We start from the raw sequence: 21,153 nt of genomic DNA on the forward strand, positions 1-21,153 counted from the left end.
ATGGCGCCTGACGTCAGCTGACTGGAGTATTACTCGGTAGAATTAAAGGTCTAGTTCCCCCTCCGTTAAATAACAGTGTCCATTTGAAAAGTTATAAACTTAAATTATATGAAAAGAAAAAAAAAAAAAAAGTCTGCCTGACAGCTTGTCCCATAACTTCAGTGTCCCAAGCGGCCAGTCATTCAAAGATACGGTCAGTGGTCTGTACCATAGTAGCACTGCTGCACACTATGGCCACGACTGGACCTCCACTTGTACACAGTGCAGACAAAAAAAAAACACAGTTACACAAGAGGACGGACACAAAGCCATGCTGAGATTTTTATTCAAGTCTCAACTCTTGTGATAGAAATGCTTTACCAATTTACATAGCACTAAAAACACATGTATGCCTTTGACGAGAAAATGACAAGTTGCAGCTACGGGAGATCTCCATAGCTTTCAGGGGCAGATTATAACCGGTACATTTAATCCATTCATTGGTAGAGGCGAGAGCGAACACTATGGGAAGACGAGACCTCAGATGCAAATATTTGCAAACAAGGATATAAAAAAGTAAGTGAAGATCAGTTGGAAAAATGAATTTGTATTTCAGACTGGATTGACTGGATCAAGACCAGATAAATGGGGAATGGGGGGGAAAAAAAACTAAACATAAGCACAAATAGTACTTTTACCACTCTCACAATGCCATACACACAGACAAGAGGTCTTTGTGATGTTTTGTAGGCTTTATAAAAACCTAAGTCAACATATGCAAGCAAGGGTTTCACAAAAACGTACAGAAAAATCAACATCATGGCTCCATTCCCCCCCCCCCCCCCCCCCCCCCAAGAGTCAAAGTCCCATCGCATACTAACCCAGCCTAATCTCCAGCTAGAAGTGCTAAAAATTTAATAATTCAATATACATATGGTGTGAAATACATAAGCGTTCATGTGCTCTAAGGAACGAAGCTAAGAGCCGGGGCACGGCGTGCGTCCAGGACGGGCTGAGCGTCGTATAAAACGTACATTTCAGAAAACAAACGAGGTGGAGTCGGGGTGGCGTTGCGCTACGAACCCACCACAAACTATCGAACTAAAATAGCTTTTCCTTTTTTGCCGTGGCAAGTTAAAGACCGCACAGTTTGAGCTATGGGGCCTTCTGGTTTGAGATCATTCAAGTACACGTCAAAACGTCGACACTGACATAACAGATACTGCAGGAACGTCTGGGCGAGTGTTGCAATGTTGTTGAGCCAAGAGCACTAACACGACGTCAAACGAAGGGCCACCATCTTTAGCACGTGGCCCGCTGCAGGGGCTGCTCGGGGCTGCTCGGGGCGGGGGGGGGTCCTTCAGCTCTCTACAGCAGGGGGCTCCGGCCCTGCGGCGATGGCGTCGTCGGCTTCTTCGTTGGTGTGCGTGTGCTGTTCAGCGGGGCTGCTCGGGCTCCGTCTACAGGGGGGGGGGAGGACAACGTCAGTCACGACCGCTGCTGTGTCGGAAAATCAGACCTGTTGAACCAGGAGGATGCGCACGTCGGCCTCGCAACTGGATTTCAGTTTCACGCAGGGTGCCAAACGCCGGCTTGCACTCATTCTGCTTGAGCTTAAATGTCATATTGGATTTCTACCTTGCAAATATATCAATCATGAAGTTATTGTTTCACCTCTGTGGACTCGAGGAGGCATCGTCGTCATTATTCTCCTCCTGGGCGGGTACATTTGGGTTTTCTTTTACATAAATGTCATCGGGTTTCTGTTCCGAGTCCCCGTTCACTGGATTGGAGTCTAGAAAATGCAAATCTTGATTAATATTTGAAAAGAAATGTGAAAAAGGAGCTGATGTGGTTGACAGATGGAAGCGAGAGGCAAAGCAGTGGCCTTTTTTTCTTTTTACCTGTGTCTTTTGTCTCGTTATCTTGTTCCTTGTCCTCCGTTTTCGCCTTCGATACCACCTCTGCCTTGCCCATAAAGCGAAGCTTTAGCTTGTTGTAGACCTCGCTTGCCTTTTCCATGACGGCAGTGCTGGCTTTATATCGCCGAATCTATAGAGGACATAACAAGGTCACTCAAAAAAAAAGAAAGACTGGAAAGACAACAGAGAAGGTAACGTAAACACCCCCCCAACTCTTTTTTGTGAGAAAAACAAACAAGGCAGGATTAAAGAAAACTTCAACATCTTGTAAACACACATTTGGGTTAAAATAAATGTAATCAAACCAGAGCTGTAATGAGATCACATTCAGCTACCGAAATAAAAAGCATCTGGAGCTCCCCAGCAGCCATTCAGACCTGGGGAAGCCTCCTGGCTCAGAGGTGATCGTGACCTTAAATAGAAGTCTTCTGATTCAGCCTTTAACGGTTAGAAAGAGCTTTACCAGAGCCAAACAACAGACGAGAGAATCTACCTTCTTCAGGGTGGCGATCACTTCAGCGTTCTTGTGGAGGATCTGGCTGGTGACAGGTATGGCCTCCAGTTCTTCCAGGGCCTTTAAGCACCGATCTATGTCCTGAGAGAGGGCGGTTAAAGACGGTTAAAGACTGGCATCGAGTGCGGAAACAGTGGAAATGCATTTAACCGTTGCAGCGGCTGCATCTTACTGGGTTGTCCACTTTGAGAGCAAACTTTATGTCCGTGTGGAGCTTCTGTAGCTTTTCCTCTGGGGAGGTCTCTGCACATGGACACACAAAGCAACAGTCTCTATGCTGTCACGCTTTTATTTCTGCCAATGTGCCTGTTGCACTCTGATGAAGTGTGAACCTGGGAGAGACTGACCCCTTTTCTTTTCCACTTTCTTCTCCGACGACCTCTCTGGTTTACGTTTTTCAGGAATAGACCTGAGAGAGAGAGAGAGAGAGAGAGAGAATCTGATCTGTACGCATTAAAAACATGACGTTCCTCTAAATACCTTGGTTAGCTCTCTGACGTGTTCTTACCTCGCTCTGCTCTTCTCTTCCAATCGTCTGGCTCTCTTTTCTTTGAGCTCTTTTTCCTTTCTCTCTTTTCTATCTTTCTTTATTCTGGCCTTCTTCTGATTGTCGAGCTTCTTGGAAGATTTCTTTACCTTTGGATGGGTCAAGGACAAGAAGTTGGAAGCATGAATAGATCCTGGAATCAGCTACAGTTCCTGACTTTGGATATGGATGATTTCCAAATGAGGAAATGAGCTTTCTTCCCTATAGCGGGTGGAAGTACCTCAGAGGGTGGTGGAGAATCGGAGTCCGAGGGCGCAGGGATCGGGGGCGGAGGGGGTTTCTTGGATTTCTTCAGAGGGTGATCATCTACACCTTCATTTGCGCTACTGCTGCTGTCAATGTCTCTCACTTTTTTACCTTTTTCCTTCTTCTTTTTCTTGTCTTCTTCCTTCTCTCTCTCACGTAGCCTACGGAGTTCCTCCGCCTCCTCCTTTTTCCGGCGCTCCTCCAGCTCTCTCCTGCGTTCCTCGTCTCGCTTTTTCCATTCACTGATGCAGTCGGCTTCGCTGTCGCTGTGAGGGAAACAAGCCCACCTTTACTACAAACTGGCGCGCACCTCGGTATTCTGACTGCAGTCGAAAGGAGGCGCGTAAAACGGAGAAGGAGTCGTGGACGCAGCCCGACCTGTCGCTGTCAGAGGAGGATGAAGGTGCTCGTTTCACGGGGGCAGGTTTTGGTTTCCGTGCCCGAGACTTTGGTGCAGGTTTCTCTGTGTGGAAGAGAATAAGCACCGGGCACATTCGCATCCGTAATCAGTAGGATATCCTTTAATGTCGGACAACGTTCAACAGCAGAATTGTGAATGAAGTTAATTCAATCCAGTATCAAACTGTATATTCAGGAATGAAGCCTCACCTTTCTTGCGTGCCTGTGGACCCTTCCGAGGAGGCGGGTCCGAGTCCGATTCAGACTTTGAGCCAGACTGGGAGTCAGAGCCGGACAGAGCTGGCCGAGGCTTCTCGTCCTCCGAGTCGCTGTCCATTCGTTTTTTCTCTGAACCTGACCCAGAGTCTGAGCCAGAGTCGGACGATGCCTTCATTATCACAAAGAAAAGAACATTTAGAAATCTAGAAAAAAGGGGGCAAAAAAAAGCAAGACAAGGCAACGGCGCCGACGCTTCACCTTCTTCTTCCCTCTGCCTCCCGCTTTCTTCCCACCTCTGACACCAGATTTCTTCTCTGGAGTAAAATCCTGTTCGGAGAAAAACAAATACGTAACGATCATGGGCCGGTTGATTTCCCATCGTGTTGCGAGTGTGTGTTACGCAGTAATCACCTGGTCACTGTTCTTGCCGGAATCAGACTCTGACGGCGTCGGCTCTGACTCCGAGGGGGAGCCGCTCTCTGCATCTCTGTCACTGGATGACCCCCGAGCCTTCTTTTGAGGGGGAGGCCGCTGAAGCAACGAACACAAGGATTAAAAGATGTGTACCTGGAGCAGCTGTTGTAAAATGGGACGGTTTCGGTCAAAGCTAAGACCCGATCAAGGACTATTATTTGCATTTCCCGAGACACGAGGCTTGCCAGTAGGTATGGTTCTGCTTTTGTTATGCCTCTTATTTTCACTCAGTAAATATCCAACCACTGCTAATTGTTATCCCAACGGTACTGCCGATGGAACTCGGTTGTGCGTTGTCCCAAGTGCAATGCTTCTTGTATCCATAATTGTGTAATAATTTAAAAACCAAATCAATAAATACGGTTTCGCTCGTGTCCGATGACAGTCACCTTCGCAGGTGGTGGCTTTCGTTTCCCTCCTCGGCCCCGTCCTTGGTCTTCACTGCCAGAATCGGAGTCAGCCTCGCTTGCAGATTCTTCTTTCGTGGGCGCATTGGCTTCTTCCACGTTGTCATCATCGTCACTTCCTCCCGCAGCATTGCTGCCCTCGCTGTCAGACGAGCTGGCGGGCTGCGTGCAAAGAACGACGCAGACGTCTCAGTTAAATGTACCGCAGTTTACGAAGCTCGAACGAAAGCCTAGTTTCTAATATGTTCTTCCCTTTGACGGTGACAAATGGGGACAGATTCAACAAAAGGATTCAGAGAAACTTACGGCAGGCGGGGCGCTGTAGGAAGCATGTGGATTGTTTTGGATCTCCCATAAGCCTTCATTGAATCCCTTCCTTTTGTTGGGCTTTCCATAGCGTTCGCTGTACTTTTCATAGGCAAAAAGGTCCTTCGGTGCAAGAAATGCCCTGTCAAACAGACAAATGTTGAGAATGTAACTACACAACTAAAACAGTCGTAATATCATCGTGCAAAAGAAATGCGTTAGCGATTTGAGACCTCAGACAAACAGACTTTGATTGAATAATAAACTGTTGGTGCCATTTTTGTCACACAGATCAGACATATTTGTTTTTGAAAACATGTACACTAAAAGTGGAGGGACGATTGCAGTCGATGGTTTGGGAAAGAAGCCTAACAAAAAAATAACGCAAAGTAATTCGTCTCAGCGAGGCGTCTTCAGTTCAGGTGTCTGACGAATGAGAATCTACACGATCACTTGTTTCACATCACTGCCCTCGAAGAGGATAAAACGATGAGGTGATTTCCACCAGTCCTTAAAAAATAAAAACATCTTTGCAGCCATCTCCACGCTGCAAACCGGATCACACATGCAGCGCTGCACTCACGTTTCATGTGTCCCAAAGAAGAAAATGGGGATTTTATTAGGAGGTGGTTTCACTGCCCCATCAGCCACGTCTTCAATCTGAAAGCAAGCAAGGTTCACATTTAAAATGCAATGTGATAAAAAAATAATAAAAAAAAAAGATCTGTAGTTTGACGCTGCCGTGTGTTGATGTTGCTTATTCGTGGAGGATTACGTTGCATATACATTCTCAGGCACTTGGAATTGCACGTTTACAGTTTACAAAGTCGGCATCTTAATGCCGAGAGAGGATCTTCTTCTCCGGGGAAACAAACAGCCATCTTAAACGTCAATTAAGGTTAAAAAAAATGAATACATGTCGCTAGCTTGGATGCTGTTCGTCTCCATGCAGATTAACATTAGACTCGTGCAACCTGTCCTGCTCTGCACGCTGACTGGAACCCTGAAATAAACGCATCCTGCAGCACGTATTTAACAGAATTAAAGTTCTATATCTGTGTGATGAGTTAACGCTGCCGACGCAGCGCGGCTCATCCCCCTCCGCCCCTCGGGCTGCTGCTAACGTTAACGTCGCTCGCTTACCCTGGCTGGCCAATGGGGGTACCCCTTCATTTTAGCGAAAACAAGGTCCCCGGGCTGGAAGTTGTGAGGCATTGTCCCGCTCCTCTGTGCGGCTAGCTGGATCTAAAATGTATTCGGGTTGAGGATCCGTTCTGTGTCTCAACGTTTGGTTCTTCAGGCCGACACGAAACCTGGAAACGATCGGGTTAGCTAGCAAGCTAGCAAGCTAGCCGTGTACAGTACTACGAATGTTACCGCAAGAGGAGACCTCGGAGTGAAATTAGCAATCACTTCCTGTGAGGCGCCTTCAAAATAAGAGACTCGAAGAATGGAAATTAAAATGTGAGGAACGTAAATATCATTGTAAGCGATCAGATTTTAGTGTGATTACGTGCATAACACAAACTATGATGCAACATCTAATTATATATAGATGCTCCCAGGTGTCACTGAATTAGTTTTTGCCCACCAGCTTCATTTGGTATGACTAATGGAAACTACTATTCACTGGGATTGTGGACATGAAAAATGCTTCACATCAATATCATTCTACTTTTATTTATTTTATATTTTACGCTTGAAAATGTTTAACTGAATTAACATAGATACCGAACTTGATTCTTTAAATAAAATACTAATAAAATCAATCGTTGTCACAAAGGAAATACAATTGTTCATGTTGTGAAACGCTTCACAGATCCGGATGTGGCATTTTGCACGCCTCTGCATTCGATTGGACGGCCACCGAGGGACGTCCCGCCTTTCTTGCCTCGCCATTGGCTGTTTGCCATCGGGGTTTTTTTCATTCACCCAATGACAGATCACAATATTGAAAGCAGGCTTGCTTGACCTCGCTCGGATTCACCTTTAGCGAGGAGCCATGTTTCGCTCTTTGAGCAGCGTTCGCCAGCACAACGCCAGCCTCCTGACATTAATCAAACGCAGCGGCGACGCCAAACTCTCCGTCCGCACGACCAGAATGGCCAGTTCCGAGTTCAGGCTGGAGCGGGACACGTTCGGTGAGCTCAAAGTCCCCGCAGACAAGTACTATGGCGCGCAGACTGTCAGGTCCACCATGAACTTCAAGATAGGGGGGCCGAGTGAGAGGATGCCGATCCAGGTGATCAAAGCTTTCGGTGTCCTGAAGAGAGCAGCTGCTGAAGTTAACAAGGAGTATGGCCTCGACCCAAAGATAGCAGACGCGATCATCAAAGCTGCGGATGAGGTTTCCAGCGGTCAGCTGGATGATCATTTCCCTCTGGTGGTGTGGCAGACCGGATCTGGAACTCAGAGCAACATGAACGTGAATGAGGTGATCAGCAACAGAGCCATTGAGCTCCTGGGAGGAAAGCTGGGATCCAAGGATCCCGTCCACCCCAATGACCACGTCAACAAGAGTCAGAGCTCCAACGACACCTTCCCCACCGCTATGCATATCGCCGCAGCCACGGAGGTCCACCACACGCTGCTGCCCGGCCTGCGGACCCTGCACGACGCTCTGGCCGCCAAGTCCGAAGCGTTCAAAGACATCATCAAGATCGGGCGCACGCACACGCAGGACGCCGTGCCGCTCTCCCTGGGGCAGGAGTTCAGCGGTTACGTGCAGCAGGTCAAGTACAGCATAGAGAGGGTGAAGGCCGCCATGCCCAGGGTGTATGAGCTGGCAGCAGGAGGCACAGCAGTCGGCACCGGACTCAATACCCGCGTTGGCTTTGCTGAGAAAGTCGCCTCCACGGTGGCGTCCATCACCGGCCTTCCATTCGTGACCGCTCCCAATAAGTTTGAAGCTCTCGCGGCCCACGACGCGCTGGTGGAGCTGAGCGGGGCGCTGAACACGGTGGCCGTGAGCATGATGAAGATCGCCAATGACATCCGTTTTTTGGGGTCTGGGCCCCGTTCTGGATTGGGTGAACTCATCTTGCCAGAGAATGAACCAGGAAGCAGCATCATGCCTGGAAAGGTGAACCCGACCCAGTGTGAGGCCATGACCATGGTGGCCGCCCAGGTGATGGGCAACCACGTGGCAGTCACCATCGGCGGCAGCAACGGACACTTTGAACTGAACGTCTTCAAGCCGATGATGATCAAGAACACGCTGAACTCCGCCCAGCTGCTGGGCGACGCGTGCGTCTCCTTCACCGTCAACTGCGTCGCGGGCATCCAGGCCAACACCGAGAGGATCGACAAGCTGATGAAGGAGTCTCTGATGTTGGTCACCGCCCTCAACCCGCACATCGGATACGACAAGGCAGCCGCCATCGCCAAGACGGCTCACAAGGAAGGTTCCACGCTGAAGGCCGCGGCCGTCGGGCTGGGCTACCTGACCGAGGAGCAGTTTGACCAGTGGGTGAAGCCGAGCGAGATGCTGGGGCCGAAGTGATCCAACATCAAAGGAAACTGAATACATTTTAAAACGCCAAAGAATGTCTACATTGTCTTAAACAATTAGGATTTTTTTGTTTTACTGTTGATGCAACTTGTTACTCTGCGTAGTTGTGTTTCAGCCGACTGAAACTAAACGGTAAATCCATCAATTTCGCCGAAATGACAGGAAGCTGCTGCTTTGTTGTCGCATGCAGACCTGTGTGGCTGCAATTCATTAAAGATGTAACACGACCAATACAACTTCCTTCAACAGAGCTTTGGTTTACAGTCTCACTTTTGTGCCACGTTCCAGGTCCAAACAATATGTCTTCATAAAATTAAACTGCTGCGCTGATTGAATCACAAGCATGTAAGAGTTAAATCCTTTATTGTATCGACCAAGAGCTACAACAGTGGAGAGAATGAATTCCACCTGAACTGGTGTTTATTGAAAATTAAAGCCACAAATAAAACAATAGAAAAATTGATCCTCTTCTACTTGGTCCAGCTGACCTTGGGAATATCATAATGCTCCGTCAGGTTGTCCAGGTGTCGATTGAAATCCTGCAAAGTAACGGCAGAGGAGATTTGTGAGTTTTAACTGCAACATCCATTCTAGAGATATGTAGAAACGTGTGTGAATTCATTTCTTTATTCACTTAAATCCAGTTTAAAGTCTCAAAGCAGAAGAGTGCAGCACTTACCTCCACTCTGTGTTTGTGTGTCTTTGAAGCTTTGTTCAGAATCCTCTCCATTTGCTTTGAGGAATAAAAGAAAAATACACAAATAAAATGATCGCTCAGTTTAGGTACAATACAAATAGAAACAGGAACATTATTGTATATGAATTCATGATATAAACTTTCAAAATTCCATAAACTGTTGGTGGCGTAAAAAATATGTATCGCTATTTACGTTAGCAACAACAGCTGTGATTAAAGAAATAACAGGATTAAATTGCTTTAATGCCATCGCATTTTTGGAATTGACACGCTACCACGCCATGGTTTTGGAAACCAGACGTGTTCAACTTACAGACACTATATAACATTGATTTGCTGTGGCGACCCCTCACGGGACAAGCCGAAAGGACGGTCGTAGTATTTCCCATTTACAGGAAAAACTAGACAAGATGTTACCGTACTTCCAGTACAGCAATTTGGCCCCCAGTCAGGCACAAAAATGCCTACAGGTTAATAATCTGCAACCCTTTTAGGTATCATTTGGCATTTCTGCTAAAGCCTGGAAGTTTTCCTTTTTATGTATCCTAGAATGATCTGTTGGCAAGATGTAAAAAAACAACACTAATCTACAGTAAGTACTATAATCTTTACTAATTAAGCAAATCCTTACCCTCTTCTCTTGCATTTTATCAAAAGCAATTTGTGCTGGTGTCATGTTGTCAACGTATGCCTTCCTAGTCGTCACTTCCTCGTCATTTTGACTGTTCGCAAACTGCTCCAAGCGAAGTTTACTCTCTTTGTCCTTTTTCTTCTTCCTGGGATAAAAGATATTAGATTGTAAATTGGCTGGTGGTTAAACTCGGACAAGGAAGGACACAGGCAGAAAAATAATCAAAAGGTTTACAGATTCATTGTCTGTGGGAATCAAATACTGGTTTGGCCACTCCACCCCTTGTGCGGCTACACGATAGGTGTGGTGTGTAGGCGTTTAATAGTTCATCTCTTCATTTCAGTGTGGGAATTTTCCTTTCTTCTGCTTTTATTGTTAAAGAAGCCATGTGGTAACTTAATGTTTACAACATAAATAAGTATTTCAAGCTGTTTCTAATTCAACATTTGTTTAATAGGCCGCGTGTTCTATTATGCTGCAGTCGTTAACATTAAGCTAACCACTGCTTGATATGTAACACCTGTAGAACTACATAATGTCTATGCATTGACCACAATGTTCGAAATTCAAAATTCCTTCTCCGTACAATGTTTTTTCGCTACCAATTTTACCGAATATTATTTACTGCACGCAGTTAATCTCTGTATATTAAATGTTATCGCAAGGATGCTAACGTTAGCAAACAAGCTAATGCAATCGTACCCGAACGGTATGCGCGTTAATCAGCCGCAACTCATTTCAATCAAGTGTCGTCTGTCACAAAAATATAGCTAAAATGTCAAAACACTTACTTTTTCCCTGCAGAAATACTCCCCGATCCTTTTAGTTTAAGACTAGTCCTTTGGCAAACGTCGTACTCAGACATTTTCAACAACAAGAGCGTTTCGTCTTCTTCTGTTTTGTTTTTAAGTACCTGGCACATTAACAGCAGTGCTGCCACCTGGTGGATTGAAGGGAAACGACTACAACTCGATGCAGGAAGCTTATTTCTGTAGTACAGTCTTCCGTCCACAGAGGGGGCGGTAGATAATTCTTTACAGCGTCAAACACCAACAATAAACCGGATGTTGCAGAACTTCGCAATGAATGTCAAACCGTAGCATGGTAGGCGGCATCTTTTAGCGAAACTCCAGCATGAAAATGTTAGGCTACGGTTTATTTAGGATAGTTACGTTAACGAAATGCATCACATCCAACAGCATGACTTGGTTCTACAGGACGAACACATTAAACGTGACGCAAACACGCGGATATGCTAAGAGAGTTGGTGAGTGAAGAGTACATGTCCAGTTTACTATGAAGACAGGAATCTGTTAAATGTCGCTGTTTAGTTCAGAAGTGGTCGTTAACTAAACGAGTGCACTGAGTTACCCCGACATGCTTTGGGCAGACTGAAAGTGGAAAATTAAAGATCGAAATTTTCCATTGTCATGATGTAATATTCAAACAGAGCAAATAAACGCGATGTCGTGCTTTTGTACATTTGCTGTATAAAACAAAACACATATTATTACAAAAGAGACGTAACCGAAACGTGAGCGCCATAAATTCCTCAGATGACACAATGTCTATGATTTAATTGTCTTCGTCTGCAGTCTCAAAAGGAAAGGGCAAAGGTATGGTGAAAGAAGATCTAGAAGGTCCGGAGGTGTGTAAAGACCCCGTCAGACTAACTTCTTATGCAGTTGGAGTCAACATCTTCAAACAAGGAGAAGACCCTGAGTTGAAGCCGCCGGAGCAGTATCCCGATTGGTAGTTTCTTATTTCTCCCACCTTTCTACAACTGTAAGGAATCTTAATCAGAACTAAGTCCTGCTGTCTTTTGGCAATGTAGTTCTCGTTGTTTTCAAGATAACGTGCAAGAGTAAGAAAATTGTTCCTCCTGTTGCTGCAGAGGACACGTCTTACACGCATACGATGATTTTTTTTGTCCTCTACGCAACACATTCTAAATGCAGGCCAACTTTAGTGCTTTGCTTCTGTCTTGGGAACACGGGAAACCACAGCACAAGATTTATAATGTGTAACGTAAGGATATAACGTTTACTAGGGAAAGAAATGGAGCTGTTTCTGATCTGTTTTCTGAATCGCATCTCATTCTCTCAGGTTGTTCCAGTTGAATCTAGGGTTACCCAAAACGCTGCAAGAGATGGACCCGGAAGACTGGCAGTACTGGAGGCGTTTAAGGAAGGAAAACATATGGCGTTCCAACAGACTACATAAAGGGAAGAAGTTTTAGACATTCCCTGGACTGACCAAAGGGTCTCTACCTGTATATGCTTCTGATTTTATAGACTCAACGACCTGGAACGGTGCACCGTGTGTGCGAGAGATCACCTTCCTGAATTAATTATTCTTGAGTTGTGCAGCGTTTTCATCAGGCCTTTGGTGACAATGCATGAAAACAGAAATAAAGGTAATTTTTGATGGTTAAAAACAAGACCAGAGTACCTAAATAATAAGTGATTTCAGAAAGACCTTTTGGTTTTGTTAAATAGACTTCACGCATCAGGCCTTTTGTAAATCATATGTCTGTTCAGATTTCACTAACGTATAGTTATACTTGTTTTAGGTATTCTGCATTGCATTTAATCGTTTTCCATACACATTCAGTTTATTTTTTTTTGGAATTGTGTAGATTTACAGGGAAATGTACACAAAGCAATTTTTTTCATGGTGTGTTACTCGCTGGCTGAAATAAATCTCTCTACAGAAATAAAGAGTCGTGGAGCGATTTGCTTTTGCCAATCACCTCTTTAGTGTAACTACGATCTGAAGCTGGCACCACTTTCAAATGAGGAAACTTTCATAAAAGGGTTGTATAATATCTATATTATATACTACTACTGTACTTTTGGCTTGTTTGGCAACCTCCACTTCACCCTGTCCTTTGCATCGTCCTCCCCAACACCAGCCACTCTCATGTCCTCCCTCACTACGTCCATGTATCTTCTCCTGGGTCGACCTCTAGCCATGTTCCATCCTCAGCATCCTACTACCGATATAGTCCCCGTCTCTAAAAACGGGGACTATATCTAAAACGTCTGAATGTCGGATCTCTATCAAGCCATCAATAAGAAGCATTTGGGGGGGAATAGGTGAATGCATAGCATCCTTTTAAATATCTGCCCGAATTTAGAAGTCAGCTAGTAAAGGTTTTGTTCTAAAACAAATAGTGTTCTTTCTAAAAACAATGATTTTAAATTACTGACTAGAAAAATAACCCCCTCCCCTCCCCTGCGGAGGAAACTAATTTGGATCGTACATTGTACATTGTGAGAAGAGCCTCCCTGATTGTACGACATGTACAAGACTGCATCACTGAAGCCGCTGCACTGACCCCGTCTGTCAAACTCATGCTCCACTTGTTAACAAGGCCCAACAAGGCATCTGAAACAGATGCCAGAACAACCCCTGAGCTCTGGAGGACGCAGAGCATTATCCAAACCGCCTGATCTTTAGGTCAGCGGTCATATTGAGGTACAGATTTTGTTGCTCCATTGACTGCAATGTTACCGAAATGTTTAAAGTGAGCCAGAATCCAGGATTCCTTCTGGATCATCACCAAAATTGTATCATCGGTAACATTTCCAACATTTGCTGACAATTTCATCATATTCATTCATTCATTGCTTAATATTTCATGTAAACATTGACAACCCCATCTGCGGATTCAAAACAACAAAGGGAGCAACAAGGCCCCATTTACCTGTGAAGCTATATACTGTAATGTTGTGGATTGTTTCCAAAGGTTTAAATGTAATTTCGTTCTGCGTGTTTGTACTGAGTGTATATCTTTTTTGACAGTGCATTCCAGTTTAACTTGCATATTATCACCAGCAGCACTAACATGAATTAAACATCCATTAACTCTCATTAATGTTTTTTTTTTTTTTTTTGCGTCTCTCGTTCCAGTTTTTTTCCCCCTCCTGATCGACCAGGGAGGCGCTCTTCTCTTTGCGCATGCGCAGTGACGTCACCCTGGTTAGCGGCGCTCGCCATTTTGCAGTGGTTTTGCGGGGTCAGCGTTGGTCGTTGGTCGGGCGGCATTGATAAACAAATTGCGTTGAAAGCAATAGCTCTCGCTGAGACTACAATCTGCAGGCGTAACAATGACGGACCCAGCGCCGACTACGGAAGCCCTGGAGGGTGCGGAGGTCCGCAAACTCTCGGAGCTGAGAGTTATCGATCTCAAGGCCGAGCTGAAGAAACGAAGCCTGGACACCACGGGCGTGAAGAGCTTGCTGTCGGAGCGACTTAAAAAGGTATTTTAACTGTTTAATTGTTAAATATCGAGGCGTTGTATTGTATTATAACAAGTAGCCTTTATTCCCTTTTCTGGTGAAGGTCTTCGTTGAACCAAAAAACGCGATGAGGCCCTTTTGAATGCTAGCTCGCTACCGTTAGCTTTCCCGAGGGGCTTTTATTGCGATGAATTTCCCAATTTTCTTTTCTGGTGTTTGCGGTTTGTTTACTGGGATGTCATTTTGAGGTTCTGCTCTCTTGTTGACAAACAGGCTATTGAAGAGGAGGGTGGAAATCCCGACGAGATTATTCTCGCTCCGGAGCTAACCCCGAGGAAGTCTGCTGCTAAACGGACCGCTAAAGGTACAGTCCGCAAAAAAAAACACTGCTGGAGGAGAGATCAGTCTGACGCAGCAGCTCCAACACTACTGTTGCCTCGCATCGAGCAGCTTGTCGCTGTCATTTAAACTATTATTTACTACATTCTATTACACGACAGGTTAATGGATGCCATTCTTAGAAATAGCTATTTGGGGAAACTGAAATCCAGCATCGGAATGAGGTTCAGATTCGTCACAAGAAAAGACGTGGAGTGCCTCAGCTAATGCAAAATTATTATTTTTGTAGAAACAAAGCAAGAAAATGAAGAACCGGAGGAGCCCGTTGTTGAGGAGGATTCCCACGTGAGTTTGCTGAATGCGTTTTGTTTTCAAGCATTGCTTTGGTGGAATGGGAAGCTGTCCCCCCCCCCTGTCCTCTGGGGGGGGGCTTTCTTGGTACATGTTTTAATCAAATTGTTTTTTTTTTTTTTAGGAGGCGCTGCAGGACGATCAGGACAGCATGCAAGAAATGGACATCCTTGACATGAATGTTCTGGATGAGACCGATAATGACAACGGGTTAGCATCCGATGACGATTTTCAAGCTGATGAAGATGCACTTATGAACGAAGAGCACGACGATGATGATGATGGGGCTTTGGAGCCAGAAGTCGAAGCAAGCGGTCCAGAGGTGAGAGACCTGTCTTCTGATTTCCATTGTACCCTACCAGTGAAGTTTCAATGTTACTAAGTTCCTATTCTTTTTTTTTAACAGATTGATGAATTGGAGACATTGGAAAAGGATGAAAATGAGTCCTCCGCGCCAGTCCATGTGGTAAGTTCCTCCATATACGAAATTATATCTATAAATAGAATACACAAATGTAGGTCACGGATACTAATGTTGATTCAAATACTGTTCTTTTCTGGTAGGTTCAGGATCCGGAGGCAGAAGATGAGAAAGAAGAAACAGGTACTGTCGGAAGCGGGTGACAAAAAGGTGGAGGCGTCTTTCGACAGTGTTGAGCTTGGAATGCAAACACTTTGTTTAGTGTCAACCAGATGGAGAGACTGGAAGCCCGAAGGGAATTGCTGCCTTTCTGCTGAAATTTGATTAACCACAATTGGAAACATTCGCTCGTGAACATTGAGTGTGCTCATCGTGCTCTTTTAATACAGCGGTGGTTAAACAAATTGATGCACACTGTCAGCAATTCAGCGTGAGGGTCTGGGAGGTTTCAGGTTATTGCCAGTGTTTCTAGGTTGCTTCGCGAAGATCAAGACAAAGAAGATCCCCCTCAAGCCTCCCGTCGGCCCGTTCCAACCGTTTCACATGCAACGGCTCGGAAATCAGCAGGATGCGAAATTAAAGGACGCGCGCGGGAAGTTGTGGACGAACACTGGGAAAGTCAAAGGTTGGCACAAGACTAGACGGCACCCAGAAGCCGCTGCTGCACAGCTGATCTTGTGGTTCTCTTCAGCTCTGAACTCTTGTCTGCTTCGGATAAGGTGAATGGAGTGAAGCGGTTCAACTGGGGGGGGCGGGGGGGGGGGGGGGGTAAAGAAGCGATTTCTGAGTCGCACTAGTTGTCTGGTTGCCCTTCGGCCTTTGGGTTCTTTTCCAGTCTCTCATTAGGGTCAGTAGTTCTAAGATCGGAGGCCAGTGGCCATGCCGATCCTAATCCAGGCCTTGCCAGTTCCTCGTTAACCAATGCTGTGTTTCAGAAGTGATTAAACTCTGTGCCATTCTATTCCTGTTAAATCCGTAGAAAATGGCAAAGTAGCCGGGTCTTGTTTATCTGAGCCGCTTAACGAAGATCACCACCAGAGCCACGAGACGAGCCCTGAAGAAGAAGAGCAAGCTGCCGCTGCTGGGGGGGAAGAAAATGTGCCCGAAGCCACCTCTGGGGATGTGGAGGGTGACACGGAGGTCGTGGAGGCTGACACCAAAGACATTGGGGACGCACAGAATGTCCCAGAAGAGACAATTGACACTGAAAACGAAAGCTTGCGGGATGTTAGTGTAAGCAAACAGGGCGCTGTGGGTGAAACTGTTGATTCAGAAATGGGGTCAAAGGAGGGTGAGGAGGATGAGAAGACGGAAGAGAAAGCCGCCGCGGATTCAACCTCGACAGTGAAAGAGTCCTCTTCTGTAGAGGGCGATGATCAGAAAAAAAGGTTTGTTGCTTTCTGTCTACTAGAAACCAAAATGGCTATCTCTGTAGCATTGGCTCCTTTGTGCTAGCAAAATTTGGATGCTCATTCAGAGGTAAATCCTTGTCAGCTTCCATTTGTCCCGATGCTTGTTTATGGAATAGAGTTACGGAACTGCTGTTAGATCACCTCACGAGGGTGCGAGATGCGACGTTCACGATCGTTATGTGATAAAAACCGAAGCCGCCAGTCTTTGGGGAGAGATCCCCGCCTTCTTTCCTGCTCCCTGTTGACAATACTCTTTTCTTTGTCTCTAGTTCTGAGGAGAAAGAGGGGCAGACCGAGACGAAAGATGAGAAGAGTGAGTGATTGTTTCTCCCGTGGGTTGGGTCTCCACGGTGAAATCCACCCCGGACCTCGTCGTCTTTGTGAAATCGTAATCATGACTCTGACGCTTGATGGTTTGTGTGCTGAGCTTTTCTGTCCGCTGCTCGTGTGTCCTTCGGTTGAGCTTGTGGGACTCTCGTCTTGTGCAGCTCCTGGAAGCGGCGCTGCAGCCAGCAGCAGCAGGAACCTGTGGGTCAGCGGTCTGTCTTCTACCACCAGAGCCACCGACCTGAAGACTCTGTTCAGCAAATATGGGAAGGTTGGTCTTGCTATTCTGATTAGCCGTAGTAATTTCTGTTTAATCCACGGGTGAGGATTTATTTCTGCTCCCGTTCCCTGGTCATCTTCTGCCTCTTTGATCTCAGATCCTCTTTCCCCTCTTTTCTTGTCTGCAGGTTGTTGGAGCTAAGGTGGTGACCAACGCCAAGAGCCCCGGAGCTCGCTGCTATGGTTTTGTCACCATGTCTTCCTCAGAGGAGGCCACCAAGTGTATCAGCCATCTTCACAGGACGGAGCTGCACGGCAGGATGATCTCTGTGGAGAGGGTGCGTTTCAGGAAGAACCGCATAAAGAGCTTCTGGATGTCTGGGAATCTGCGTTTGTGCACGGAACGAACTCCTTTTGTTGTTTAAAGAGGAATATCTGGTGTAAATAACCTCCTCTAGCGAGGATGACTATTATGTCTGGTTCAAAGGTTTTATATGATGCTTTAAAAGATGCAAACTCTCAGATAATTAACAAAGATGTAACATACCTATGTATGTTGTTGTAGAGAGAATAAAATGTTTGTGTGAGACTAACAAAGCAGCAACAAACCAAATAACAGACAGACAGAGTATTCTGAAGCCTCGAGATGTGTTGTTCATTTTCATTGGTTGTACGGGCTGCGTAAAATAATAATCTGTTTACTGCTTGAACGTTAAAGGCTAAAAATGAGCCGGCAGGCAAGAAACCAGCCGACAAAAATGACGCCAAGAAGTCCATCGGTGACAGGAGACACTCCACCGACTCAAAGTAAGGCTGCCTGCGAGCTGACCCCAACGCTACCAGCTTTGGATTGTCATGCGCGCATGCACTTTTAGCGTGACTTGTCCCAGTGGCGAGAATAAACCTGTCATTTAGCTTTAAGATGTTGGTGGTATTTTGCTCACACTTGCGGTGCTTTCTGTAGATCTGATGGAAAGGAGGAGAAGTCTGAGGGCGAAGGAAAAGATGGCAAAGGTGAGGAATGTGGGCTCGTGTGCAGCTCGAATCGAGTAGGCTGGAAAAAACGTGTCCAGTCGAATTCTGACAAACCAGTTTGTTTGTTTTTGGGACATGACAAGACGAGAGGACTGTAGTTATGGACAAGTCGAAAGGAGAGCCTGTCATCAGTGTCAAAGCCAAAAGCAAGGAGCGAGTGAGTAACAAGCTACCGATGCCCACAGTTCTTGTTTGACCACAATGCACTTGGCTAAATGATACGTTTTCTCTTTTCTGCAGAGCTCCAAGAGCCGGGATCGCAAATCACCCAGTAAGGAGAAGAAAGACATCCTGTCATTCGACCAGATCAAGGAGCAAAGGGAGAGGGAGAGGCAGAGGCAGCGAGAGAGGGAGATGCGAGAGGTGGAGAGACGGCGATACACGTAAGCGTCGTCCGGGAGCTCCAGAAACGGTTCTGGATGACGGGAGCTTGGCTTTCCTTCACGGTGCTGTGAATAAACTGCTGCTTGTTTCTGCGAGCTCGGATCCTCCTGCTCAGACGCAGCGAGGAGAAACTAGTCGTTTGTAAACGACGACATTTTCCGCTGTAACCTGAATTCGGTCGGCGCTCTGCTTCCAGTGATCGCGACAGCCGCCCCGACCACGAGCGTGAACGGATCCGTCTGTTCCGGGAGCGGGAGGAGAGGAAACACTTGATGCGCAAAAGACGCTTTTTGGAGGTAGAACGAGACGTTTGGATTCCTCTCCTTCATGCTGCTTCGTCACTTTTCTGTTGTCATTTCTCGTAACGTGTTTTTGAATTCAAGTAAATACAATGAGCCGTTTAATTTATTCGTTCCTTCGTGTCGAATTCATCTCACAAAGATTTCTCTTATTCCCAGTCTGAGAAACAGCGGCTCGATGCAGATCGCATGGAGCGTCAGTTCTTGGAGCGGGAAAGGCTGCGCATAGAGTACGAGAGGAGGCGTGAGCAGGAGAGGATCCTCAGAGAGCGGGAGGAGCTCCGGCGGCAGCAGGAACAGCTGCGTTACGATCAGGACCGCCGGCCCGGCAAGAGGCCCTACGACATGGATGGCAGGTCAGCAAGCGACGTGACGCCGAGCAGGATGGCTGATGGGGGGGGGGGGGGGGGGGGGGGGTTCAGCTGCCTCGTTCTGGCCCCGTGAACTGACTGCATGGAAGAAATCCTGGATTTCGCCGCTTGGTCTCGTTGCAGGAAGGACGACTGGCCCGATAAGCGCATGGCCATGGATGACCGTTATGGTCGCTCTGACTTGGGTCGACAGGAACGTTATCAGGACTTTGACCACAGGGACCGGGGCCGTTACCAAGACGATAGCCGTGGCATCGGCGCAGACAGAGATGGACAGGTGAGGCGGGCAGAAACCATTACAGCTCGTCTTAAAAACCTCCCGGCAATCTACTGCAATGCAAAAGGTGCGAGTTCAACTCTCCCGTCCTCTTTGCCGCAGAATTTTTCAGACCGGTCAGAACGGCACGGCAGAGATTCATGGAGTGGGGGATATGACAAACGCATCAACCAAAGGTGAGAGCACCAGCTGCGCTAACGACGGTAGAAAAACCAGCAGCGATTTATCTGGAAGTGAAACCTCAGAAACGACTCGCTCGTCTCTCAGGGAAGGAGGCAGAGACTGGGATTCCAGCCGGAAGATGGATGGAGACAGAACATGGCAAAGTAGGAAGCCTTGAGCTTTGCCGCGTCTGAAACTAGTCGTTATCCTGATGACCTGCAGCGTAGCGCTGTAACCGCGGGTGATGTGTTGCTCCAGGTAGAGACGGCGCCGTCCCGGGCCAGAGCCACATGGCGCGTGGAGGAATGGCAGCGTGAGTACCAGTCGGCGAGCGTTTCGGCTGCTCTCGTCGTTCTATCGCTTGCGTTTCGGTCATTGCTTTGCGTTGTTTACCAGCAGGCGTGGGAGCTACGTGAACACCGGAACGTCTCAGTCCCTGTCTGGAGCTCTGAACAGACAGAACCAGCTGATGCAGGGCAGCAGCCTGCAGGGCGGGGGGACCTTCGGTCGGCGCTACTGACCTGGGACCGTTTCTGGAGCTCAAACGAAGAGTGCGATCAGCTGGCCTTGTATCTGTTTCTAAATTAGACCGATATTTTTCTTGTAGCGTCCTGGTTTGTTTTGTACGTGTGAAGCTGTCACTTTCCTCCCTGTCCATCATCCAAACTGAAACACCTTCTCACAGCTGCCAGAGGTTTTCTCGACACACGGGCTGGTGGACCGACCCGCTCCAACGTTCTCTGTACGTTTGTGTCTCAGTTTTCACTTCTGTTCAGTCGGTGAGTCACTTTGTGCTCGAGGCGCCTGTTTCGCCGTCTCTATTTGAAGACGGATGTTGGGTTGCTAAAGAACAGGTTTTTAAATTAAATGTCACATTCTAACTAAACACACTTGTAGAACTTCTTCTTTTTTTTCTACATTTCTCTGACTGCTCCTTTTGTACATAGTGTTTGGTTTGTGAGATAATTGTATAAAAGTTTGTATTTCCTGCATGTCTCTGAACACAGTTTGACAGATTGCTTTAATTCGGACTTTACTTTACGGCGCATCAACCTGAGATTTGTGCCGAAATATATTTTGTTTTCATCTTCCTTTCCTTTCCGTTGGGCCTGTTCAGTGGCAAGAGAATGTGTGACCGAGGACGGTTGTAAGTTAGTGAAAGTAATAAAGAATCCAGCTTTTTGCACTGGTGTCAAAGAAATGGTCAATTTTCAAAGTCAGTTTCAGGTTCTCATTCTGAGCAGAAGTATATAAACTAGTGTGCGTGAGCTGCAGGGGTGCGTTTAGGCCACTATTTAAACTTCTTTTATTGTAAACACAATAAGGTCAAGCAGCATGCAGAACATGGGTTCATTCCATTCAGATTAGGGCGTAATATGCAAATATTAGGTCCAAATTCATGCTGCAATGTAGCTGTCAAACGCCTGCCAGAGGGAAAAGGCCAAAACACATGACTGCTG

At 46.5% G+C, this 21,153-nt stretch overlaps 5 protein-coding genes across 5 annotated transcripts; 3 read left to right on the forward strand and 2 right to left on the reverse strand.

Moving 5' to 3' along the window:
* Positions 1 to 1,326: 1,326 nt before the first annotated feature.
* On the reverse strand, positions 1,327 to 6,228 carry hdgfl2 (HDGF like 2). Its single transcript, XM_068743575.1, has 16 exons — positions 6,157 to 6,228; positions 5,597 to 5,673; positions 5,014 to 5,155; positions 4,690 to 4,869; positions 4,238 to 4,357; positions 4,085 to 4,153; positions 3,818 to 3,995; positions 3,587 to 3,671; positions 3,183 to 3,474; positions 2,924 to 3,051; positions 2,763 to 2,824; positions 2,588 to 2,658; positions 2,395 to 2,496; positions 1,884 to 2,031; positions 1,654 to 1,774; positions 1,327 to 1,439 (listed from the first exon to the last, which is right to left on the reverse strand). The coding sequence occupies exons 1-16, from the start codon at positions 6,226 to 6,228 to the stop codon at positions 1,340 to 1,342; spliced, it is 1,947 nt and encodes a 648-aa protein (XP_068599676.1). The 3' UTR covers positions 1,327 to 1,339.
* Positions 6,229 to 7,005: 777 nt separating this feature from the next.
* Positions 7,006 to 8,775, forward strand: fh (fumarate hydratase). Its single transcript, XM_068743217.1, has one exon. The coding sequence runs from the start codon at positions 7,016 to 7,018 to the stop codon at positions 8,513 to 8,515; it is 1,500 nt and encodes a 499-aa protein (XP_068599318.1). The 5' UTR covers positions 7,006 to 7,015; the 3' UTR covers positions 8,516 to 8,775.
* A 95-nt stretch (positions 8,776 to 8,870) lies between these two features.
* fam32a (family with sequence similarity 32 member A) lies at positions 8,871 to 10,761 on the reverse strand. The gene is made up of 4 exons (XM_068743218.1): positions 10,644 to 10,761; positions 9,853 to 9,997; positions 9,204 to 9,257; positions 8,871 to 9,063 (listed from the first exon to the last, which is right to left on the reverse strand). Exons 1-4 carry the CDS (start codon positions 10,715 to 10,717, stop codon positions 8,995 to 8,997), a joined length of 342 nt encoding a protein of 113 aa, XP_068599319.1. The 5' UTR covers positions 10,718 to 10,761; the 3' UTR covers positions 8,871 to 8,994.
* Positions 10,762 to 10,945: 184 nt separating this feature from the next.
* mrpl54 (mitochondrial ribosomal protein L54) lies at positions 10,946 to 12,550 on the forward strand. Its single transcript, XM_068743812.1, has 3 exons — positions 10,946 to 11,119; positions 11,448 to 11,604; positions 11,959 to 12,550. Exons 1-3 carry the CDS (start codon positions 10,987 to 10,989, stop codon positions 12,089 to 12,091), a joined length of 423 nt encoding a protein of 140 aa, XP_068599913.1. The 5' UTR covers positions 10,946 to 10,986; the 3' UTR covers positions 12,092 to 12,550.
* Positions 12,551 to 13,964: 1,414 nt separating this feature from the next.
* Positions 13,965 to 20,884, forward strand: safb (scaffold attachment factor B). The gene is made up of 21 exons (XM_068743263.1): positions 13,965 to 14,117; positions 14,370 to 14,460; positions 14,725 to 14,780; positions 14,911 to 15,108; positions 15,193 to 15,252; positions 15,351 to 15,390; positions 16,187 to 16,595; positions 16,889 to 16,932; positions 17,108 to 17,217; positions 17,354 to 17,503; positions 17,884 to 17,972; positions 18,130 to 18,188; positions 18,284 to 18,357; positions 18,441 to 18,583; positions 18,781 to 18,880; positions 19,043 to 19,239; positions 19,378 to 19,531; positions 19,634 to 19,707; positions 19,799 to 19,857; positions 19,952 to 20,006; positions 20,093 to 20,884. The coding sequence occupies exons 1-21, from the start codon at positions 13,965 to 13,967 to the stop codon at positions 20,211 to 20,213; spliced, it is 2,436 nt and encodes an 811-aa protein (XP_068599364.1). The 3' UTR covers positions 20,214 to 20,884.
* Positions 20,885 to 21,153: the final 269 nt, after the last annotated feature.

The sequence above is a fragment of the Brachionichthys hirsutus genome, chromosome 9, assembly GCF_040956055.1.
Source record: "Brachionichthys hirsutus isolate HB-005 chromosome 9, CSIRO-AGI_Bhir_v1, whole genome shotgun sequence".
NCBI lineage: Eukaryota > Metazoa > Chordata > Actinopteri > Lophiiformes > Brachionichthyidae > Brachionichthys > Brachionichthys hirsutus.